At 42.5% G+C, this 25423-nt stretch overlaps 1 protein-coding gene across 1 annotated transcript in view; it reads left to right on the top strand.

The window, feature by feature from the left end:
* The window catches only part of LOC104127576 (cytosolic phospholipase A2 epsilon), a 34526-nt gene that overhangs the window by 8863 nt on the left and 240 nt on the right, over positions 1-25423 (top strand). The window contains exons 3-21 of the mRNA XM_035895739.1: positions 1046-1118; positions 4838-4974; positions 5470-5601; positions 6705-6745; positions 7854-7896; positions 8724-8781; positions 9196-9362; positions 9480-9566; positions 10707-10744; positions 12669-12816; positions 13701-13837; positions 14779-15001; positions 16490-16604; positions 17710-17847; positions 19263-19370; positions 20557-20748; positions 21550-21716; positions 23981-24167; positions 25310-25421. Of these exons, the coding sequence (XP_035751632.1) occupies positions 1046-1118; positions 4838-4974; positions 5470-5601; positions 6705-6745; positions 7854-7896; positions 8724-8781; positions 9196-9362; positions 9480-9566; positions 10707-10744; positions 12669-12816; positions 13701-13837; positions 14779-15001; positions 16490-16604; positions 17710-17847; positions 19263-19370; positions 20557-20748; positions 21550-21716; positions 23981-24167; positions 25310-25421 (2303 nt within the window). The remainder of the gene's footprint in view (positions 1-1045; positions 1119-4837; positions 4975-5469; positions 5602-6704; positions 6746-7853; positions 7897-8723; positions 8782-9195; positions 9363-9479; positions 9567-10706; positions 10745-12668; positions 12817-13700; positions 13838-14778; positions 15002-16489; positions 16605-17709; positions 17848-19262; positions 19371-20556; positions 20749-21549; positions 21717-23980; positions 24168-25309; positions 25422-25423) is intronic.

Genomic DNA, 25423 nt, shown 5'->3' with positions numbered 1-25423 from the left:
GATTTATTTATTGGCTTTGTCAGAGTCGCCTTTTGCAGATAGGTCTGAGCCAGAGACAGCTTTATGGAATGAGCCAGCAGGAAATCGCCTTCCTTAGAAGAAGGAAATCACATTATCTTCCAATAATAAATAGGAAGAGGTCCCTGTAGTCACAAAATCTGGAGAGACTTGTTTTATAGAAGGTTATGGCTGAGGCATTCAAAGGGACCAAAGGAAGTTAAGCACTTTCCACGTTAAGGGTTTTTTTGGAGGGGGGTGTTGTTCTTTAGTTTTCCCCAAAGGCAACTTATACCTAATTCCTTACCCCCCTAAACCCTCTGGAAACAATCATAGAATCATAGGATGTTTTGGGTTGGAAGGGACCCCTAGAGGTCATCTAGTCCAACCCCCAAAGTCTCAGCCATTGGTTTATCTCATAGTTGTGATGTACAAAAGCTCAGATTATTGTTATTCACAGACAATTGTAAAGGGAAGAGAGAAATCTGTGGTTTTGAACCAGAAGGCAAACCCACCTCTCTGAGAACGGTACTTCGGGTTTATCCTGTGAGAGTCAGTCACAAGAGCGCTCTTTTCAATGTGATGGGTCCTCACGGGTGGTTACTAAGGAGATTGACTGTAACTTTGAGCAAGACTGCCGGTATTTTGACAACTCCACCATGGTGTTCCCCAGTACATTTACTCTGTTCAAGAGATTTATTGTAGCTGTGTTACAGAGCTAAACTCTGCAATTTCAGAGCAAAGCGCTTTGTCAGCATCTCACAGACAGTATCAGTTGATAGGGATTTACCCCTTTCTTTTCTGTTATGGTGAGCAATCCAGGCTCTCAGAGTAACACAGCAAAAAGACAGTGAAATGCATAAAATATTGAAACAAGACTGCTTTAAGAGCAGAGGCTTATGTAACAGATTTTCATCTGCAGAATAGCGAGATGATTGACACAATTTTTACCGACTGTATCGTTGTCTTGTAGCACTCAGTCTGTGCATTTGATACTTTTTCCCACTGAAGCCTTATTTGTACTCTGATTTGTACTGTTCTTCTCCAGATAGAATCCTCTCCCTGCTACCTGCTGACTGTAAGGATCATCCGGATGAGGAATCTCCAGCGAGTTGACGCCTGTAAGTATCTCCATTCTTAGTGGTATCTCAGGGTACAGGCAACAAGCTCTCTTTTGTAACTGTGAAGCAACCTTGTCCAAGTGACTCTGAAATAATCCAGGGTTTATGTAAACTAATTGTTATAAACCAAGTCAGTCCTTGCTGCTGTTTCACTGAATGTTATTCCCATGCTTTCTGGTTGGTTTTAAGACTTCAATGTGGTTTTGAGGATAAGTACTTTCTCCCAAAGAGAGTTTCTGACACAGGTAGATGAAGATGACGGCATCCCATTTTCAAAATGAAGGGGTAATTTTGCCATTGGGTCGTAGCACCTTGGGAACTGTGGCTGGGAGGAGCAAACTTTTTCATCCCCCAATCTTGGTTCTGACACAGATGAAATGAACAAGAAAAAACTTTCTAAAATCATTACCACCAGCCTAATGCCATTATTAATACCCTGAAATGACTGTCAAAGAAACGTGCTGACTGAGAGCTGGATGCCTTGTCCCTTCCAAGGCTTGTGCAGCAGCCTTGAAGTTGTGCAAGCCTGTGAGTCACGCAGCAGGAAAGTGGTGGGAAGTGAGTGAGCAGGAAAGGAAAATACCACTGTTCAGTTCAAGGATATGGACTACCCAGATGTGCAGTGAGGAGAGGCATTTCATACAAAACAGACAAGTTAGCAGCTCATTTTGTTTGAATCAATACAACTACGTGACCACCTGTGAAAGGACGCTGAAACTAGCTCTAGGGTGAGCGTGGAAGGGAAATGGTGTGACCCTGCCATCTCTCTTGATTCCTCTGTTTGACTCTGAGTGGCAGCTGTTGGCACCATATCCTCTTGCAGAGGAAGAGCCAGGGAAGGTGTTCTGAGAGATGATTTCTCATGCAGTACCATTCCCATCTTATCCTGTGGTTGTCACATTTTTCTGGAAAGCGTATCAGAGGACGTCCTTGTGTCACAGCTCCGAGCGAGGGATATACCAGCCGTATCTCTGATCATATCACTGGGTCGCACTCTCTGCACCTGCACCTCCCTCCTGGTCCCTGGCTGTGGCACACGTGATGATGCAATAACACAGAAAGGTTTCATCAAGGACTCATCTCAGATCTTCTGTGTGTCAGGTGGCAAGACAAAGTCACAAATAACTAGGTTATAGAAAGAGATTGTGCAAGCAGAACTGAAGCAACATTTTGCATTAAATACACAGCTGACTAGTTTACCTGCATCTGCTCATATAATTAAGGATTATTTGATATGCTGTGTATCTCAATGTACAGTTAAGGATGACAAGTCACATCAGCAGAACAGAGTTCTTTGCCAGCCAAACAGCCAACAGTCATTGATCTCCAATGATAAACCTCAGTCATGCAGTAGTCATACAGAACTACTTTTAAAATGTTTTAAAATTGGTATCCTTACCTCTAGGATCGCCAAATGTATTCAGATACCTATTTTTGCAGTTTCAAAATTCTCCAAAACATTACTATCTGCACAGAACTTCCCATATAAAAAAAAAAAAAAAAGAAAAAAAGAAAAAAAAAAGGAAATAACAGTCATACAGAATCAAATCAATGCTCATACAGTTCTCTGGGCAGGATATTTTCAGTAGATCCACTGCAAAAGCCTCTGACGCTTGAGGAAATGGAGTAACAAAAGAAGCTGTAGAAAGGCATCGACTATGATGACCGATCTGAAACAGCTTTTACATCCAGAGGGACTAAATATGCTACAGGCCTCAAGACTGGAAGAGGAATTATTGAGGAGGACATAGCTGCTGTCTCTACAAAAAAAGAGTAGGAGGGAGAAGGTGAATAAGGAGTAATTTTTCACTATTTTTCACAATAAGACAATAAAGGGGCACCCAATAAAATTATCAAACAGGAAGTTTAAAACAGATAAAAGGAATATATAAGTAAACTGTGGAACTCATTGTCACAGGTATGTATGGATGTTAACATATATCTGTTAAAATATATCTGTTATTCATGGAGCATAAGTTGAGCAAGGGTTATTAAACAGGTTATTAAACTCTGGTTTGGGAGATCCTTACTCTGGCATTGCCTGAATGATGGATGGTGGATCGGGTGCAGTACTGCTCTAGAATTAATTTGTTTCTTCTATTCTGGAGCAAGGTGTAGAAAGGCTATCACCTGGTAGTGAAATGATTAAGAATTTCTTTTTTAACATGAAAAAGTCTAATGCTTTTTCTTCTGTCTCAACCGTGGAAAAAAGCAGAAGATATGACTCCAGACAAGGACAGATAAACTGCTGTCAGAACCTATATTATTTGGGTTTTTAATCTAAAATAAGGTATGGAAGGTGGAAAAGAGCAGGAGAGGGAGAGGGTTAGGGCCTGCTGAAAGTTTTCCAAACAAATTTTTCCATCAGAGGAATATTGGGGTTTTGACTCTGCAGGAATGTGTTGATTTCTCCACAATTTTTCTTAAGAAAAAATTGACAGAATTTAAAATGTTTTCCCATTTCTGCATTATAACATTAAAAAGTAGAAAACCAATAATTAAGGTGTCAGTTGACGTATCACAATGCAATTTCTCAAGCAGTTCTGAATTTCAGTTCTTCATTCTGATAGAAAAGCAGAAAAGCAGAAAGCTTTTTTGAACAAATACGCTTTCAACAACATAAAATGCAGCCTCCACCCTGTTTGAGAGAGAGCCAATGGCTGTAGGGCGACACCTGGCAAAACCTGGTGGAGAAGGAAAGAAAAGGAGAAGAAGAAGAAAAAGCTCCTACTGCAGCCAGGAGAGTTTTTGCCTTTCCCCACAAGTCGGCGTGCAAGCTCTTGTTCCCCTGATGTACCTGCAGAGTCCTTACCTGCTGATGAAGGGTCCTCTCCATTTACTTCTGCCATCACTTGTCTCTCTCAAAAGTCTCATACCAAAGGACATCCATTCTCAAAGATAGCTACATTTTGCATTACATGACATCTGATCATTTTATTGTTAAGAACCATGCAAGAGAGAGTTTCAAGGTGCTGAAGTATTTTGCGTCATCTGCATGAAGAAATGTTGCATTCCTCTGGTACACAGTACATCACATTTTTGGCCGTAGCCATTTGAGATATACTTTATTTTAGGTGCCTTTGAGAAATGGGTTAGAATATCCTTCACTAACCTTCTCCCAGTGCATTTCTGGAGTGAGACTTGGTCCCTCCTTTCCTGGACGTGGGAGTTATTTAAGATCTAATGTCTAATTCAATGAGCTCCTTCTGGAGGAAGCCTCTGGCATCTCCTACAACAGGGGTAGTTCTGCAGCTGCTTTCACAAACTTTCACCAGGAATATCACTGAAATCAGAGATGGAGACCTTTTGCAGTTGTTCTCAAAAGGTGGAGGAGGCTCCCAGGCACCTTCATCAGACAGCACCTGAGGGTCAGGGTGTGCGTGCTTGCACACATGAGCACAGGAAAGCTTGTTGGTTGAGAAACTGAGCAAAGTGGCTGGCTAGAAGAGGAAGTTCTCACCTTCTTCTTTTATAGGCAACATCTTTGTTGTCTAACTCAGGCAAGGAAGAACAGAAACCACCTCCTGTTCTAGGTTATCTTATGGTCTGTGCTTTTCCCCTCTTAGAAGGATATCTTGAAAAGAGTTACACTACATCAGGCATTTCAGCCTTTAAATAACTCATGCTTGCTGTTGGTACCACACAGTAACCTTTCCAGTGTCATACAGTGCCACTAACTTCGCCACATTAACAGTTGTTTTGCCTCTTTCCCCACCCAGTAAGCCAGGCTGATTGCTACGTGTCGTTGTGGCTGCCAACTGCGACACGCGAGAAGTCCCGCACTAAAACTGTGAGAAACTCTAACAATCCGGTGTGGAATGAAACCTTCTACTTCAGGATCCAGAGTCAGGTCAAGGTAAGGAGCCACATTTGTCTACTTGAAGCAGCCTGAAGTTTTTGTGTGTGGTGGGTCCTATCTACCTCCTGAACTGTGCCTGGGAATGATTTAAGAGGTGGCACATGACAAGGGGCTGTTCAAATTTTTTAGTAGTAGTGATGACTGAGTTCCTGTGCCTGTTTGATGGTGCTGTTTAGGAAGCCCAGAGACTGAGCTCGGTGTTGAAGTTTTAGGGAAACTAGAGATTCATATGGATCAGTGCAAGATGGATACAGAATTTGGGAGTTAACTAAGCTGTTGTGTAGGTATAGCCAGTGTACTGCTCATGTTACAGCAATTAAACTGAACTAGGGAGGAATGAATATTCAATTTACAGTATGTTTTTCCAAAGGGGAATGACACTTAATTTCTCCACTTTTCTTCTCAAGCACATCCCCAACACTCCTCCTTCCCTAGAGCTAATGATGCCCAGATTGCAGAAACTATAAAAACCCCTTCTCCCTCTTTTTCCAGAACGTGCTGGAGCTGACAGTGTATGATGAGGATTTTGCTACTCCAGATGACCATCTCCTCTGTGCGCTCTTTGATATTGCTAAACTTCCAGTTGAAAGAACAGTGATCCTATATTTTAAGCCCAGCCCAAAGGTGAGAGTAAAAAAATAAAGCAACTAAGAAAACAGTGGAGAGTTACACAATACTTTCAAAATCTTGGGGTGAGATTTCTGAGTCTGCCGTGTATGACTTATCCCAATAATGGGTATATGAATTGCCATTCAAAATATAAACACAAAAAATGGGGTGAAAAAAAATACATGTGAGAGCCTGAGCCCCTCCTCCCCATATTTTTATGAATTATTAAAGAGCATATGGCTGAAACAGTGCAATAGGTAGGGGAAGGATCTGACTGTGAGCTCTCTCTGCACAGCTATTGCAGGGTGAATAATCTGTAATTTTTTTTCCATGTAATTCATAGCCACTACCCCCTGTGCCTTTGATTGTACCTACTTTCAGCCCAAAGGCAAAGCTGAACTTGCCACCGTGTGTACCCCAGCACTGTCCTCTGCAGTGATACCTCAGCTAGGGCTGAGCCGGCTGTGTCATCTATCAGAATTCCTGTGGGTTTGGAGCTCTGAATGACTGATTTAGTCTGTTTCTCAGTTTCCCATCTATAAAACGTGAAAAAGGCTCTTGATTCCCTTTGAGACTTATGGATGACATCGGTGAAATATCTCGCATGCAACTTATTGCAACCAGGGGCAGATTGCTTCTGGTACCCAAACTGGGTCACTGGCAACTTGCTCATCACTGCCTTACGGGGGGTTGCATAACTGTAACTCTGAATCACTCAGCAGCAGTCTCTGTTTATTATGTTAAAGTGATGGGTGGAAAGTATCTTTAACTTCCAAGCTAATAACAAGGACAGTAAGTCATGGCAGGACAGTGCCAGGAATAGTTAAGAGAAGAAGTTAGAATTCAGAAAACAAAGCAAGTTGCAAATTGTCTTTCTGCAGTAGCTTCACAGTAAGAGAGAAAAGCACGTGTTGTTTTGAAGATACCTTGAAGAAGGAAGGAGGTGAGGAAGGAATCATTAAACTATCTGGTCTGAAATGTTGTTTCAGACCTTCTAGTCTGAAATATTTCACAGGCTGTGCATTGCAACCAATTACTTCAGTATTGCACACCAAGGTTTAAACAAGGCAGAGAGCATTTTGTAGCTACTTAATTTAATTTCTTGTTCTTGCTTTCAGGCCAAGGAGGAGCTAGAGGTTGAATTCAAATTGGAGGCTGCGTAAGTGAGATACAGATTATTTTAAAAGTGTGAAAACCATTAAATGCTAAAACAAAGAAATAATGTTAGAAGCCATGCTTTGTGGGATTTCTGTGAAAAAGTGCCAGACTTCTCCTACATCATTACTGCGGTCTCAGTCGCCTGGCTGATCCCCCCAGTCAGCTTGTTCTGTAGCTTAGTTGCCTTCCAGATGGACCTCCCAGCATTGTGTCTTCTACGCACAATGTTGGATTTGTCTACCTGGGGACATTTCAGAAGACTTTCTGAGTGTGTGTGCATGTGCTTGTGTGCATGCATGTCTATCAATCTTTCCATGCCTGTTTCAGGTTATGCATTGGACAGACTCCTAACGCTGAACCGTCCTGGTTAGGTTTCCAGTGTAGCTCTGACTCCTTCAATTTTCCCTTGCAGCACTGTTTTGGTCCTAGTAATTCTGTTTTCTTTCTGCCCGACACAATGACGATGTGTTGGAAGCTCTAGTGCGGGGCTTTTCCTCCAGCATGGTCAGCCATATGAATCAGTATTTTTGTTACTATGTTGCCACAAGGTAACTACGGCACTGCAGAGTGACCAGCCTAAGGTCAGGCCTCACACTAATGGGGAGCCAAGTCCAGAATTTAAGTCACTCCACACCATCTCCTGACTTCACCTGAATTACCTGGAAAGCTTTTTTTTTTCCCCCATGTAATTGGGACCCACTGCCCTGTGCTCCTTTGATTGTAATTGCATAGCAGCAAATACATAGAACTGGGCTTCCCAACAGGGATATGCTGGCATATTAGCATTTTACCATTGAAACACATAAACCTTACATGTTATATTGAGGAGAAGAATTTGACTGCCTAACCGCAGATTCCATTTTAGATGATCATCAGATTGCATTGCAAAAAACCAGCCATGATACACATTGCTCAGCTTACGTACAGAGGCAAGTCCCCTTAGAGCAGTGCTCAGTCCAAGCAAACATGGAAAGGAGCTCATCATATGCCTGCTGGGGTCCTTCTGGCTGTCATTCTTCTACATGGGGAGAAAGGGCAACACCCTGGGCAAGGATGAGTGGGCATTTGTTTGATCTACAAGAATCCATGTCTTTCATTTTGTTTCCCAGTTTTGGCCCTCATGAAGCCATTGCTACCAATGGAGTCCTGGTGGTATGTGTCTTTTTCCCAATAAATCTTCTATATTGTTTCCTTAATATAAAGGGAGGGTGAGGGTTGGAGAAGCCAGTAGGCCAGTTCTTTCTCTTTCTTCCCTCTTTCCTATTTAGGTACTGTGAGAATGGTATATTTTATTGCCCAGTTCATTGTTCATATCCCATTATTTGCCACTTGTCCTGTATTTTGACACACCACACACACACATGCACAGAGCTTTCCTCTGGTACCAGCACTCCTTCAAAAAATGTACAGCTGTTGATCAAAGCACAATAGTAAAGAGACTGTGAAGCCACTTGCTGATAACCTACCCAGCCCTTTCCTCCCCTGGGAGATGAGCCATGCCTGGTGGGTAAGCTCAGCTCTAAGTGTTGACCTACTGTAATTACATTATGTGAAAGAAGAGTGAGTGCCATAAAAAAAAAAAAAGCAACCCAAAATGTTAACAGCAATGCTTCTTCAGAAAACCCTTTCTACTACTGACTCTTGATCTCTCAGCAATGTATTTTTCATTTATGTTTTTCCCAGATTAACCCTTTGTTTCTATGCTACTATCCTGAAAATGCTCCTGATTTTCTTCCTTTTTATTTTCCTCTTACTGTGCCCAATCGTATGTCATTGTCACTGGAGGATGTTCTACAACTCCCTCCAAAGCTTTTCCTTTTTCTTAGTCAGTGGCTACTGGGCAAAAGCCCAGAAATGCCAGGGAATTCGATACTTCAGGTAAATAGGCATGTCCAAAACCTGTGTGATTCACAGTTCCCTGTAACAAGGTTGGGATGTGACAATCTTTCTCACAGACTCCTGTTCCCTGTCTTTTACAGTGTCGTGAACTGTGCTGCTTGGAAGTTGAAGTGGCAGAGAAGATGCAGCAAAAATCGAGTAAGATTATTGCTTTGTTATCTATTTACCAATAATTGCATGTTTACTGATGCGCGGATGCCCCTTTCATATAAGGTGTTAATGGAATAAATAGTATTTACAGTATTGAGTGCAGTTAACACTAGGTAAACACATAAGGTTGTTGTAGACTTCAATGACAAGACCTGCATTAAAGTTGAAACCCCAGTTTTACATAACAACGAGAATATTCAGAGTCTCCTTTCTATGAAAATAGAATCTGCTTTGCTCCTTTTCCTTTGCTGCCAGTGCTCCCTTCTGAGCACTTTCCACTAGACAAAGCTGTGGTCCAAATTCTACAGCTCTGCTACCTGCAGCCCACTTTTGATCAAGTCAACACAATTTTTGGGTTAAATCATAATGACATTTCTCATGACCTTTCTTTTGGTTTTTTAGAGAAAGAGCTTTCCCTCACCGTGAAGGGCTCCTTTGAGGGGACGCAGAATATCACGCTGGGCCCCGACGGAATGGCCAGCCCGTCAGGTCCCACCAAGTTCCACTACATCAAGTACGCGGAGCCAACACTGGACGTCATGTTGCCAAAGAAGAGGCGCTACCACCCTGTATGTTGGAAGTGGCCTTAATGATGGACTGACCATGAGTCCCTCCCTAGAAAGTGGGAGGAGGGGGAGAGGGTAAACCTATTATTGTTTTTGTCCTAAAGCATGTTGTTTTCCCAGTGGACCTGTAAGTACAGTACGGAGACGGGCTCCCCAGTTGTGATGCTTAATTCTCTGCCCATGGGAAGGAAAACGACAATTGCAGAGGTGAGCATCGCTTCCAGCTGTTAGGAATAAAAGGTCACTCAAGTAGAAACCATTCCCCATAATACTGTCCCAGATGGCACTAAGAGGGTCAGAAATATTCTGATTTTTTTCTCAGACCTTGAACAAACAGGAGCTTTGTTTCTCCAGCTGTTTTCTCCACAGAAGCAGGTTGTGCCCCATTTAGTCTCCATTATGTGCTAGTAGTAGATACAAAGACCACCAAGGATATCAGAAAATATGATGATTCCTTCAGTACATCTCTCCCTGTTTACCCCGACTCACAGACCCCTCCTTTGCTTTGGGTCCAAACTGGAAGTTGTTCCTTGGACACAAGCTTGGAAAAAGTCAATAAACCTGCCCTTAGTACACTATGTGCTTCAAAGGACAATATACTAAAATATATTGAAAATATTAGACATAGTATATGGATTTTAAAGAATGTAATGAGAATACTGCTTGAAATAGATGTATGTGCTGTATAATTTTGAATTAAATTAATAGAAGAAAAAGATCCTTACTATAAAAAAATGTTTCTGCTAAGACATGCATAGATGTCCAGATTATTAGGGACAGTCTTGTCTAAATATTATTTGTTATAGGAGAACATCAGATTTCAGGGCCATTAAAACATCCTCTCAGAGCAGAGCACTTTTTTTCAGTTAATATGAAAGTTGCAATCATGATTTTAAGACAGGATGAAGTCTTGGCAGAAGCAAATGCAGACTTGCAGTCTCTTTACCATGAGATTGTGCCCAGGATGTCAAAGATTTGCTGTGCATTAGAGCATAAAGAACGAGAAACATACACACAAATGGTATTTCAGGATGCTGCAGAAAGCTTGTGAATAACACGGGAAACGGGACCTGCCACTTGAGTCTCAGGGACCTCCTATACCAAGACTGTTAATAGTTTCTGCAGCCTGGAAGCATTTGGGATCTGTGGGTAGGGGTGTTCCACTAAAGATAAGTGAATGCTTTTGGAAATAATATGCGGAGATCCTGGACATTTAACTTTGTGATTGTCAGACCTTGCTGGGGTCTAAATCTAAAGTTTAAAGCTCTGACCCCAAGGCAGAAATTGAAAAAGGAAATACAAATATGAAAATTAAAAAAAATTACAGTACACATTCTTGTTTTCCAGGAGAAGAGATTTGACTTGAATGTGAGAGCACAAAGCTGGTAAGAGATCGTCTATTCATAAAGACTTGGGTTATTGATTTTGTTGTTGTTTTAGACACATGGAAATGAGACAAGCAGGCATTCGTAGTCTGAAAACTAGAACGTGCTTTTAATAAAACATAAAATACATGCACAGTGCATTATACGTAATTAGCCTTAGGAAGGTTTGACTTTAATCAGTAAATGTTGATAAACATGTATTTTTTTAGCATTATCCCTTCCCTTCTGACCACAGAATATTATTTAATCAATGTCAGTCTCGGAAATTCACAAAAAGGACAAAGCTGACTAAAAAACCAGAATAGGCAGGAGTAAACATTAAACTTGATCAGAAATGATAAACAATTTTTTTCTTAACTCTCAGTGTTCAGTAGTGATAAACCTTGTATTCTGTTAAGTCCAATTATGCTGTATATTGAGTAGAAACTCAGGCAGACAATGTGGCTAGTGATTTGACATCTATAGACATGCTCATTCATACTCATCAGTAAAAATGAAGATATTTCATGTATCCATAGCTCTGTGTAGCACACAGAATGGGGCAAACTGATCTTTTTGGGTGTATGCCTGACTAGGAAATAAAAGGGAAAAATAACTTAATTTTTAATTCAGAGTTTTCTATCATTCATCTCAGAAAGGCAAGTGGTCAATGACAACAGGAAAACCAGCATTATTCCAGCTCAGGAAAAATGTTTCCTGCTTATTTATTTTACTTTCAGAGAACTTTAAAAGCAGTTTGTTTGTATCTTGACTTACAATGGAAACTGGCTTTTTGTGCTCCACCTAACTCCATCCCCCTTGCGTGTCTTCATTTACGACATAACTGTAATCATTTGGCTGATTTCATACAAATCTGATGGTGGAGGAATCTCATAAATGAATTACATTACTAGTTTCACTGAGATTAGTAGAAGACTCAGTAGAAGAGAGAAGTTCTGTCACTGAAAGAAAAAGTAAAACCCTGCCATTTTTACAATGCCTGGCCAGGGCTAGCTGGCCAGCCTGGGTGTCCGTGGGTAGCTCTGGCCTGAAGACACCATGCCAGCCCTCTTGTGCATTGATGTCTTGTAGGCACAGGGCAGGAAGAGGCGGGCGGGAGGTTAAGTGAGCGAAAGAGCACAAATGCCCAGGGAAATAAGCTACAACAGTGGAGTTTTAAGGCATGACTTATTAAAATTCAAAATTGTTGCAAATGAAATCTTCCTCTGAGGAATATCACGCCTTACAATTTTTGAGCCAAGGTTGACATGAAATATGACCCATGAGGCAGCTTCTGCAAGTGAAGACAGATCAGAGCAGCGGGGGTGAAGTCCTGCCTCAGTAACCTCAGTGACCCATCTCCATCCACCCCGGGGGCTGGGTGCCACCGAGGTCATCCCTCCAGCGAGCAGGGTGGCACTGCCACCAGCGCCTGGCAGGCAGGCGGATGGGTTTCCTCCGCAGCGATGCTCACCGCTAGAGGGGGATGCGTTCCCACTCGAGCTGCTCATTTCATGTTGGAAATGACATTTGAAAATGGGGTTTCTTTCCAACATTTGAAAATGGGGTTTTATTTTAGATTTAGAATGAGAAAATATCCCGTGAAATGGGACTGAATAGAGTCACTTTTGACCATTTGTGCAGATTTTCTAAACTTGTAATACTTTTAATTTTAGAATATTCATTTAAATATTTTGTTTCATTTGTAAATACTGTATGTTGTTTCTTCATCAATTAATAATAATGGGGTCTAATTCCACTGGCTAAGCTTACTAACCAAAATAAGTTTTCTTACTTTTAAAAATAGCTAGAATAGTCTCTCTTGCTCCTGTCACATTGCATCACCCTGTTTGAAGGGAAGGGTGTTGTAGATTATCTTTGATTGAAGTCCTAAAATTGATATGGGTGTGTTAATATGTAAAACATGTGCCTGTTTTTATCTTAGTAATTGTTCGTGCCACCAAGACCTGGACATGCGCTTTGGGTTTGACTTATGTTCAGAGGAGATGGCTTTCCTGAGCAGAAGAAAGAGATATGTAGCAAGTGCCCTGAAAAATGTCTTTCACCTACAACAGGATCTGCAGGAACATGAAGTACGTGTGTATTGGGAGGTGTAGATCTTGAATTTCTCGTGCCTTTGTGTGGTCTTCTGGATGAGTGGTCAGCAAAATGAGACAGATGTTATGTGGGTACCAGCTTGTCCATGTGTCTTAAGTACATTTGCTTCTGCTGCCAAGGATTGTTATTGCAAAAAACACTAGTTGCATTAATTGCATCCTTCATGACTGTCAATTTGGAATATGTCAGATTTGAGGTGTGTTCATCCCTCCCATCCTACACTATAACTGGCTTGGTTCAGAAATACTGTGCACATATTAAATACATTACATAGCAAAGATTTCTTCCCTTGTTCAAATTTCATCATTTTGTGAGATTTTAGGATAACCATCTCTGAGTGCTACCTATAATTTCTTTCCTGTCTTGCAGTTTTGAAATTCCTTAAAATAAATATAATTTATTTTCAAGTAACTTCACGGTACTGAAGAATAACAGCATTGATGAGGGTAGCTAAACAACACTGGCTGTGAACTGAGTGTGTTTCTTCATGGGGCTGGCATGTGGATTTTTAGACACTAGTAGTAGCTGTGTGAAATAAGTAAAAAGTGGCAAAGGAGTGGGAAATGTAGAGAAAATACATTGCTGCCTCCACAGAAGGGTTTCTGCTTGTTCATCTGTGCCCCTGTTTGCCCTAGAGATGGGCAAGAACCCATGTTTGGGTTAATCTCTGAACCTGTGTTTATCTGAAGGGAAGCAGCAGTAGCAGTCATTGCCTGGTTTTGGAGCCTTTCCTTCCAAAAAGGGACCCAGACTCTGAGATCGGGACCTGGGCTGGGTGTGGTGGCCAGACCCCATTGCAGTCCGGGATGCCATGTAGAATGCTATCAGTGTGAATGTCCCATTCTCCTCTGCCCCACAGGTCCCCGTTGTGGCTATCATCACGACAGGCGGAGGACTGAAGTCTATGACAGGGCTATACGGCAGCCTTATGGGGCTGAAGAAATTAAATCTCCTAGACTGTGTAACTTACATCAGCGGGCTGTCCGGCACCACATGGTAAGCCAGCTCATGCAGGAGGCTTGACCAGGCCTTCTGAGGGTGACACTGCTGCAAAGAGGAGATTCTGAAAGCAGACAAGATCAGGAGATTTTCTTCAAATATCGTAGAAACAAGCTGTTTCTCAGTAACAAGCCATTAAAGAATAGCCTCATCTGATGCACTGATTTCTTATTAGCAGTTCTTTACTCTGCTTTTCAACTCCACATTTGCAGCAGTTAAATGTGTACATGGTGATTACCCTTGTCAAAATGGTTTCTAAGTAAGCAGTTAAGGTGGATGTAACTGTGGATGCCCATAGCATCACACCTCTTCCTCTCTCCACTTGATGTCCCAGTTGTTGTTGCTCCCAGTAGCTTCTGTGACTAAGTGCACACTTACCCCTGCAACCTGTCAGTTTGGGAAAGGGCTGAGTTTCCCTGGGTAGTGTTATTCCCTACTCACAGGACCTATAACTGCCCAACATCTGATGTTCCCACATAGGGAAGATTGGTAAAATTAGAGGATGGTGTTAAGATAAAGCATAGTGATACCGTAAGATTAACACTAAGTGATACAAAGCCAAGAGACGGCAGTTGGAGTGAACAGATTTATGGTTCTAGAAAACAAAGAAAGAAAATTTATTATAATTTTCTGTCTAATTTGTGCTTCAGAAATGTACCTATGTTCACATCTGGCAATTTTATCCCTTAAGCTGCTGCCAGTTCTGTTTTAAAAAAAAAAGTCAAGAACACACAAAAAAAATCCCTTATCCTTCAGGGTCATCTTTAAAACAGTTATAGAAACTCTGGAGCGTTCATTCTGCTGTACAGAGCAGCAAAACCAGAGTATGTATGAGCAGACGTGAATCCCTAAATGTAAACCTTTGTCCCCAAGGGCACAAAATTTCAAGTCTTTTTTTGCTCCTTTTGACTTTTGGTGTCTGTATTATCTTTCTTCAGGACCATGGCCAACTTATACAGAGATGCCTATTGGTCGCAGAAGGACCTAGACTCACATATTGGTGAAGCTCAGAAACAAGCAACTAAATGCAAGATGGGCTGTTTCTCTATGGATCGCATGAAATACTACAACAAGCAGCTTTGTCAGAGAAAAGAAGAGGGATACAGGACATCATTTATAGATCTCTGGGGACTCATGATCGAGTACTTACTAAATGATGGGGTATGATGTATATTCCATTTCTTAGAGAACCGTGTATTTCTCTCTTGGTGAACAGAGAGGAAACCAGTCCATCATTTCAGAGTGGAGTTCTCCATGTCAGCAAACTCTCAGATTTTTTTTTTTATTTCCTTTAATAGTCTGCCTAGGGAGAAATGCATCCTATATGTTAATAAATTAGGTTGTGGATGCAGCCATTTGAACCCTGGCTGGTATTTAAATAGAAGTAGAGGCAATCTCAGGCAGTCTGCCTAAGATGCAGATTATGCGTGCAAAAAGAGGTCAAGATGCAAAGCAGAGTAATCTCAACAGTGGGAAAACTATCCGAAGCAAGCATGAATCAGCTAGAGTGCTTGGTGATTTGCATCTGCGGGCAGGTAACTTCATCTGCAGGTACACTGGAGGCAAGCGCATATTTTACTTTTGCTGAGAAGGACTGCTCAGACAGTAGCTGGTTTTAGTGATATTAGTTTTTACAAGCAATGACAAATTTGCTTTTCTATTATTTGAAGTGGTTTCTACCCCTACAGTACAACAGTTTCTCCTCTCAGTTCAAGGATGTATGCTTTGGCACTTGGGTAGAGGGAAGGGATGAGTGGTTGATTGGGGATTGAATGAGGGTTGATGAGGGATCGAGCAGAAGTGTCCTGCAGTGGGGACAGAAATGCTGCAGTCATTCAGCCATTCATTTGATCTTATTTATTCATTTTTATATAAGTACATATATAGTATTATATATATGTAAACAGAAAACAAATGCATACAGACAGGAACACTACATATTAAACACAGGTATAAACTGAATAGCTGCATCTCTTTTAATCTCAGCTAGATGAGGTCCCCCTTACAATGTAGCCAAGCATCCTTCCCTTTGAGCAGTGCTGACTATTGCTATATAACCATTAACCTCTCCCTAACTTGCCAGAACTAGCTGCTCTTAAATTTGTCAGCAGTTCATGAGATTTTATGTTTTTTACAAACCTCTTCAATGAGAATATGCTTTTTCAGAAAAGAAGCTGGGTGGAATGCAAATATTTTGCTGCCAAATTCCAGTCCCCTTGCAAGACTAGACTGTGATAGCTGTTGTGTACTAAGAAAGGAAACTGAATGCCGACACGCTCAAGGGCTTCCTTCAGCCCCAGAAGAGCAAGACCTGCTCACTGCGTGCCTCATCCTAAGGGGCAACTTGCCCCTTCTCCTACCTGGCAGAGCGGTATATACTATGATCTAGTACGTACAGACGTGTATACAGCAGCATTTTTCCCCTCTCCTTGTCTTTTTCTGAACCCAGACACAAAGTCAAGGCCAGACCCTGGGAGGCTGGTCTGCCACCGGGGGGTGGGTGCCTGCAGTGCTCTGTGCGGTGGAGCTGCCACGGCACGTCCTGCATGCCAGGGGCAGAGCCACCCGGCTCCTCCAGCGCTGAGGCCATTGAATTCACCACGTGTTGTTCCCACCTCTTCTCACATGACTGCTTTTCTTCAAAACCAGAAAGACCCCCACAAACTTTCGGACCAGCAAGAAGCACTGTGTGACGGCCAGAACCCACTGCCCATTTATGTGTCAGTCAGCGTCCGGGACAAATACAGCACCAATGATTTCAAAGGTAAGGATGATGTTTCAGATCCTGTGGGGCTAAAACTGGCAACTGAATTCCTCTGATTCTTTCTTCTCTGCTTGTTAGCACTTGGAGAAAATAGTTCTGGTGTGTTAGTTGCTTTTTGGAGAAACAACCATCACCTCCGTGCCCTACAATTTTAATACAAGAGCTTTTGGGGATCAGCATTTCACTGTCTAGACATACACAGTCAAAATCCTGCCAAAAAGGCCATTTTTGAAATATTATCTGTTCCACCTAGAATAAGAAGTATTGGAATTGTCTGATAATTAAATATTGCTTTTTGTCAATGCTCAGTTATAGTTTCAATATAAAGAAAGACCACATAGTTACGATAAAGTTTGAGAAAGCATCCAACCTACTCCCAAATGAATCTTTTGCTTTGCTCATTGTTTTGGTTATTTTTTTTTTCCATGAGGAAAAGCAGCTGGAGGAGGAGAAGAGGTGGAGAAGAAATTCAGACAAAACTTTTTATGGCTGAGGTGAAAAAACAAACCACTTCTGACTGAAAAGGAAATTATGGTCCATGACCTTTCTGTCACAGTCTTTGCTCACACTGCAGTTATATCAGACAACTGCACTTCACTTGGAGAGGATATCCGAGAAAGTCAAGGACTAGTTCTGCCTTCCTTAGTACCACACATAAAGAGTATAATTGGCCTTTTACAAAAAAACTCTTTCTGAAGAGCTGTGGTCCTGTCTTTGTACATAACCAAATTATTCAAGTGAAGTTAAATTAACTGTATTGATAACAGGGGAAGTACTTTCACCTAGATGTAGCATATGCAAGGGCAGAGTGAAACCTCGTGCACTCTGGAGAACTCTGGGCTGGTGCGTGCACACGGGGGATGTAAGAGCTGGAGCCTTGCTGTGCTCCCAGCGTGCACCTTGTGCCACCAGCGGCACCACCATGAGCCACTCCTGCCTCCCCATTGTCACAGCATCTGAGCTCAGCTACCTGGCCCGGCAGACGGTCATTTATAAGCAGGGCTTTGCAAAGGCAGGCAGCCAAATTGATATATGCCCTAGCTGCCCCTCTCTCCACACCTGGGTGAGAGCCCTCTAAGTGTGTCCCGTTGTGGCTGTATTGCAGAGTGGGTGGAGTTCACCCCCTACGAGGTGGGACTTCTGAAGTACGGCGTGTTCGTTCGCACAGAGCATTTTGGAAGCGAGTTCTTCATGGGGCGCTTGTTAAAAAAGCTCCCTGAATCCCGGATCTGCTACCTTCAAGGTGATGTATTGCATTGCCCTGGCACAGAGGCACTTTGGAGGGGTGTGATGCTGTTAACAAGAGGGTGGATATTTCTGGTCTAACACATTGAACTATGATACCACATGCCAGAAAATGGGGGGGGTGGTGGTGGTGGTGGTGGTAGTTTGTCCAAAAGAATACAGTAAAAAATCCCGCATCTTTTTTTCAGTTTCTTGTCACTGTCTTGGTATGCACAAACTTTTTAACATTGTGTCTTATAGATGGAATAGATAAAGCTCCTTAATTCTTCCACTGTAAAGAATAGCTCCCACTTCTTTGGTTATTCTTCCAATTCCTCTCCGAATGCACTCCAACTAATGAAAATTTTGAGACAGCAGGAAACCTGCAGCTGTGCTTCCACTGTGGAGTTTTACTTCTACTCCATGTAGAGAATCCCATCTCCTAAAGCTGCAGGCTATCCAGGATGAAAAATGAGACCTGGTCAGTCCCTGACTGATGGGTTATGTGTAAAAGTAATAATATCCCTTTACCAAGGAGTCAGAATCACTGGCAGGTGAACACTGAGCAGCGCAAGTTCGATTTCAGTCATCTCTTCTTACACTCACACTGCTGAGAAGCTCCCTGGTTTCAGTAAACATGCTGTCATATTAAGTGGCCCGTAATCCCAAGGAGTATCTCTAAAATACTACCTCTTGGGCTGGCCCTTTTTTACCTGGTCCACTACTGGGAAGTTAATTTTCTACGTACTCTGTATGCTGTACTGATTTCTGTGCCCCACTGAAAATTTGGAAGTCCAATTGTGGTAGACTAATTAGAACACATATTTCAATTTACAATGGCAGATGAAATGGTGGCATCATGTTTGTCAACAAAGCCACCAGTGCCCCTGTAGGGAGGCAGAGAGGGGCAACCCTGGATGTAGAAAAGCTCGCACAGTGGAGCAGGAACCCACTGTGCCCGTGAGCCTTTACGTGCTGTGGTGTGAGATCTTCTCTTACAAACCAAATGGCTGAAGAGCCAGTTCGTCCTGCTGTGAAACAATTCAGGGGGTGTGAAAGCTGACCAGAGAAAAAGGGAAGCTAGAGTAAGGAAGACAGGGATGGAAAGGATGTTTTTGTGATGTCTGCCTAACCTGAGATCTTATTTTGCTTCTCGAGCAAGTGGTTTTTTCTCCTTTACTTCTCTACCATTCTTTACCATTCTCTACCATTCTCTCTTTACCTGCGGCAGAGCCATGCGGTAGGTTAGGCGAAGAACTGATGGCAGCATGACCTGAACCAATGCCATAGAAAGTTAAGGGAAATTCAGCAGCCCAAAAGCTCAGAAATATTTGAATTAAACCCATCCAAAAATTAATCCAGAAGGTCAAAATAGAAGGAAAAAGGGAGTTTCTTGTTAGAATGTGTCCTTGTGTTTTCCAATTCCTTTCACAGGTATGTGGAGCAGTATATTTTCTGTGAACTTATTGCAAATATGGGGACTGTCCCACAGTTCAGAGGACTTCTGGAAGAGATGGACACAAGACAGAATAGAAGACGTTGGTGAGAAATTATTAAGCCTTTCATTTATGGTCACTTAGTCTTCTGGATGCCGTTTGGCATCATCCTGTCAACTACTTTGAAGCCGTTATCATAAGATCCTCCTAAGAGATAGCAACTTCCCCTCTCACCATCAAGACTAAGAGGAAGAGGGTAATCAGGGAAATGCTGCTGTAATTAGTAGACCTACTAAAGCCCTCTTAAGGACAGAGCCTTTTAGAAGGGTCACACATTTCCCAGGAAGTGTTTTGGCATTGCCCATTCTCACTCAGCCGTACAGAATCAAGAAGTGGCAGAGAATGAAGTTATTTTTACTGCCTGTACAGAGAATAAACCTGAATATCTATGGGTTAATCAATACTTCCTGGGGTTTTATTTTATTACTCAGTACAGTAATTACTGCATTGGATTCATCCTGGCACAAAGGTAAATGAGGCCCAGAGGGTATTTTCTGAAGCAATACAGAAACCATGGTTTTCTTGCTAAATCATTTAATATGATAGTGACTATAATTACAGACATCCTGAAAATAAAGAAATACATCTGTGCAATCACAGAAACCACCAAGTCCCTCCTGCTGCACCATCAGCCACTTGATCCAGCAAAGCAGGTTGTGATTTCCAGAAACCACACCTTGTGCCGTTTCTACTTTTCACCCACATGTGTTGCCATGTAGTCACCCGGAAAACTACCCATAGTTTCTAAATACGGATTTATGCTCCATGTTTTCCTGGGACGCTCTCGTTCTACTGATTAAGCATATGCTCATGTAGCTGTGGGTGATTATCAGGTAGAAGCTGTCGCTCTTGCAATAGACCCCGTGGCGCCCTGTTGTTGCCCATCTGAGTGGGAGCATATGCCTCAGCCCCATTTTCTCCATGCTTGCTGCTGTTTCATGATATCTTCCTGTGAGGATGTGTAACTTCCTTTCTGACAGGACATTCTCTGAATTGCCTAGTTCCCTTAAGGTATCCCTTTTCCAGGACTAAAGACTGCTTCTGATGAACAGTCTTCAGGCCAAAGCTTAAGCCCATTAGCAGAGCTTTGTCCAGCAGCCACTCCTTCAAAATAGTTTTTGTGTGTTTAGTGAATCATCCCAGAACAACTCCTGGGATCTCCTACACACCAGGGCAACCAGAAATGAACATCAATTAACAAAAAGTTCACCATTTTTTCTCCACTCATCTAGATGAAGACCCAGTGTTGCCTACAAGACCCCATGAGCTGAGGACTCGCATGTACACTCCTCCTGGCCCTCTGTCTAATGCCCTTCGGGGAGCGTTGACTGACCGCTTCTCCGTAGCCCAGCACCACAATTTCCTGAAGGGCTACCAGCTGCATAACAACTACATGGAGAATGAGCATTTCTGTCAATGGAAAGGTAATGCGGACTAATATCTAACAGGCATCATTTCCAGGTTCTTTTGGGGTGGGGAATTTAGGAAAGAACCCTGCCAGTTGTTGCAGGGGAAAAAAAAGTCTCCTGAAAGAACATTTATTTTCTGGACAGAAAGAACAGACTAAGACTTCAGTGTTGCCAGGTATTTAAGACTGTTTTCAAATATAAGCATGTGTTTATTTGCTTTAGCTGAGATCTCTGTGGTCCAGACTGACAGGGTAGGCTTGCAGCTGAGAGCTGACAAATTTGAAGTAGCAAAGAGCAGAGTAAACATGGGAAAACACTTAATTTGGCAAGACTCTAACTTGTGCCTCTAACTTCAGATGCAACTGGAATATTCCATAAAATATGACCTATGAGAGAAAACTGGAAAGGAATGGTGGTTTGTAGTCCGGATGAGAGGGGACTGAAGGGGAGGCATGAATCTGAATGTAAAAAGGGAGGGGAATATTTTGTTGTCTGAATCAGTGATGGATAAAAGATAAAACAATGACTGAAATGAAGCAAAGCAGATTTAGGTTAAGTATTAGAAGTAGCTTACTGGCACTAATGAGTATGACAAGTTACTGGAATATACTGCCTGGGATTGCAACATAGAAGATTCTTCAGAACAGGAACTTAGGTGATGTTTTGCAGTTCCTCACAGACCTATTTGACAATCCAGTGGTGTGGCAATTAAACTAAACCAGGCTCTGGGATGGTCAGTTCCACCTTGCATTTCTTTTTCTGGTCAGGATAACTACGGATCATTTCTTCTAACATCAAGAAATATTTTTCTTTTAGACACTGTGTTAGACTCCCGTCCCAACCAGCTGATGCAAAATCCTGATCAACTGGGCATGATAGATGCTGGATTTTTCATCAATACCAGCAGTGCACCACTTTTGAGGCCTCAGAGGAAAGTGGATGTCATCATATATTTAAGTTATACTACAGGATCACATACATTGGTGAGGAGAACCTTGTTACCATGTGTTGTCTCTCCTTTTGCTTGTACATGTCCAGCCTGCAGTGACTAGAACTGCTAGTTATTTCAGCTGTTCAGTTTTTACCTACTGCATTCCCCTATGTTTTTCACTGTAGTGATCACAAGCCATGTTCCCCAGGGCTCCGTTCTGGGGCCAGTCTTGTTTAACATCTTTATCAATGATCTGGATGAGGGGATTGAGTGCACTCTCAGTAAGTTTGCAGATGACACCAAGTTGGGCAGGAGTGTTGATCTGCTCAAGGGGAGGAAGGTTCTACAGAGGGAGCTGGGCAGGCTGAATTGATGGGCCAAGGCCAAGGTTCAACAAGGCCAAGTGCCGGGTCCTGCACTTCAGTCACAACAACCCCATGCAACACTACAGGCTTGGGGATGAGTGGCTGGGAAGCTGCCTGACAGAAAAGGACCTGGTCCATAGCCAGATGAATATGAGCCAGCAGTATGCCCAGGTGGCCTAAAGGGCCAACAGCATCCTGGCTTGTATCAGGAATAGTGTGGCCAGCAGGAGCAGGGAAGCGATAGTGCCCCTGTACTCTGCACTGGTGAGGCTGTACCTCAAATACTGTGTTTAGTTTTGGGCCCCTCACTCCAAGAAGGACATGGAGGGGCTGGAGCATGTCCAGAGAAGGACAACAGAGCTGGTGAAGGGTCTGGAGCACAAGCCTTATGAGGAGCAGCTGAAGGAATGGGGATTGTTTAGCCTGGAGAAGAGGAGGTTGAGGGGAGATCTTATTGCCCTCTACAACTCCCTGAAAGGAGTGTGTAGTGAGGTGGAGGTTGGTCTCTTCTCCCAGGTAATGGGCAATAGGATGAGGGGAAATGGCATCAAGTTGCACCACGGAAGGTTTAGATAGGATACTAGGAAAAATGTCTTCACTGGAAGGGTTGTCAAGCATTGGAAAGGGCTCCCCAGGGAAGTGGTTGAATCACCATCCCTGGAGTTATTTAAAAGATGGGTAGATGTGGTGCTTAGGGACATGGTTTAGTGGTGGACTTGGCAGCGTTAGGTTTACGGCTGGACTTGATCTTAAGGATCTTTTCCAACCTAAAAGATTCTATGATAATATTTTTCCCATTTCTTCTGCCACTCCTGGAACATCTCTTGCTGATTTATGAATGTGTTGAATTATTCAAGAGGACATCAACATGATCTATTCCAGAATGATGGGAAGAGGCTCTTCTGCTTTATGCTAATCACACAGGTTTCCAGACCCTGTACAGGAATATGCATAAAGATGAGGAAGCATTTTCTCCTGACTTGTTAGAATATAAAAGGGGTTAAGTGGATAGTCAGAGGCAGATCATTTCTGCACTGGCTACTAGGAAAGTTCAATGACAAGCATCTTCCTGCAGCACCTCCAGTTTCATGGAGATAAAGTTAATTGGCTGTCTATAAGGCCTTGCAGAAAAGAAGTTTGGGTCTTTATATCCCAGAAGCTGAGGTTAGTTAAAAACTCACTATTAAGCATCTTGGCCTGCTTAAGTGGAATTATTTTTTGTGAATGAGAACAGCTGTGCTACTGTTAATAAGCCATATGATGCATGAGATATACATGCAGTGAAGTTTCATTTCAGCCTCATACATTGCCTAGATCAATTTTATGAAAGGTTGCTGCAGTTTTAAGCACTTCAGTAGAAACTATTTCTTATTTGATAGTGTCCACTATTTGGTGGTGCAGGGCACAGTACATAGTAGGATGTGATGTTGTATTAAACATTTCAGGGAAAAGGTACAGTATAGCCCAGTACTTCAGACTGTCTCAGCAAAATATCAGTCTCAACTAGCACTGTGCCATAATGCCTGCACAGTCAGAGACAGAACTGCACATTCAAACTTAACTTTCTTATCTCCTGGCTTCCAAGCACATAATAAGATACCTTAAACATTTTCTTTCTGTGGTTTTTTTTTTCTAATTAATTCTATACAATATATTAAACTTGGGCTCTTTCATTTACTAAACCAACATGGTTTTCCCTAAACTCATACAGATTGCTTCCATTTTTTAAAGAGCAGTGTCCTGGATTAATTCTCTAGCTCTGAAATTGTGTCTACAGCTTGTGATTAGCATTCTGGTTACTATGTGTGGTAATTATGTGCAAAGAAACCCCTGATAAGAAGGAATTCACCCTATGGATCTGAGTCACTAAACCTTAATACTAGATAACAATCTGGGGGCTTTAAGACAACCGAGTTGAATTCCAATGCTGACCATTTCTGTGATACTCCAGTCTCTAGATAAGGCATACAAATACTACTCAGAGCAGAAAATCCCATTCCCCAAAATTTCTTTGACTGATGAAGACAAGAAAAATCTGAAGGAGTGCTACGTCTTCCATGATTCAGATTTACCAGGATGTCCGATCGTGATTTTTCTTCCCCTTGTGAATGACACCTTCCGAGAGTACAAAGCACCTGGTAAGTTACAAGTAGTGGCAAAGCATTAAACAAGAGACACCTCTACCTGCTTCCCTGACTCAGAGAGTGCCTTTTTCTCTGCTGCTGGCTGTCTTTGCTGGCTGGGTTCATGGGGGAGCACTTTAGTTAATTAAACCTGTTTTCCCCATCCCTGCCAAAGCTACCGTGTTCATTCATGTCATCCTCGTGGCCTTAAGAGGACAGACACATCTTCTGGATGGTGTTTACCTTCATCTCTCTCCCATTTGTAATATGAGGTCTTGCTAGCTAATTGCAAAAGATTTTTCCTGGGAGAAGTATAGCTCTCAGATTGTTTTCCCCTGTATATATTGTCTCTTGTCCAGGGATTTCATTCTACACTTTAGTGTCATGTATGAATGATGGGGGAACAAGAACTTGACTTTCAGGCTGAACTCCTGCGATGTCAAGATCAGTGTGTCTCCTTTGGGTACAGCATCTGCCCAGGGGTCTTTTTGCTCACGGTGCTGTTCTCAGGGCCTGCCATTCTTTTTCTGCCAGGCCACTTGCTTTGTATTCCCCACCTTTACTGCCAGTTACTGCAATGCATTTGCTTTGCTCCTTGGTAGCAGGGAGGTAAAGTCTAAAATTCTGCTTTTGTGGAATTCAGGAGGCACAAGAAACAGAAAGGCAGAGGCGGATCCTGGTGGCAGGTCCCCTGAGACTGCATTCAGGTTTGCAGGAACTTGAAGTTTCCATATGTTTCTATTACTCCTTTCTCACTTAAATTCTATTCTGTTACTAGCAACTCCCCTCCCTCTGACAGGGTTCATAGGGTCCCAACTACTCAGGATAAGACCTGTGGTGCACTGGCAGTGGCTATTGGAGTGCCTTTTCAGGCTGATATCCTTGACTGGTCCATGGATTTAATGAGACAGATGTTTATGAGTAAGCTGTAGATGACCATTACAATGCCAGCCCTCACTTCTCCTTTCTGCCCTCAACACTCCACACACACGATGTTCTCTTGACTAAGGGTGAGGATACATGACCTGCATTCTTTGTGCATTAAAACCCTATGAATTTTCTTTGGAGGCAAGTCCCCCTCTTTGGGCTGCTGTGGACAGCTTGTCACTGACTGAGATAAACACCATGTCACGGCAGCAACTTCTCTTTCTCTCCAGGTGTCAAGCGCTGCTGCTCAGAGATGGAGGGAGGACAACTTGATTTGACCAGTCGTTTTTCCCCCTACTGCATGTTCTCAGTCAGGTATACTGATGAGAATTACTGCCGGCTGC

This window comes from Egretta garzetta, unplaced genomic scaffold (genome assembly GCF_000687185.1).
Source record: "Egretta garzetta isolate BGI_Z169 unplaced genomic scaffold, ASM68718v1 scaffold526, whole genome shotgun sequence".
In the NCBI taxonomy this organism is placed as follows: Eukaryota; Metazoa; Chordata; class Aves; order Pelecaniformes; family Ardeidae; genus Egretta; species Egretta garzetta.
The sequence above is the reverse complement of the archived record's forward strand: the minus strand, read 5'-3'. Positions and strand labels throughout refer to the sequence as shown.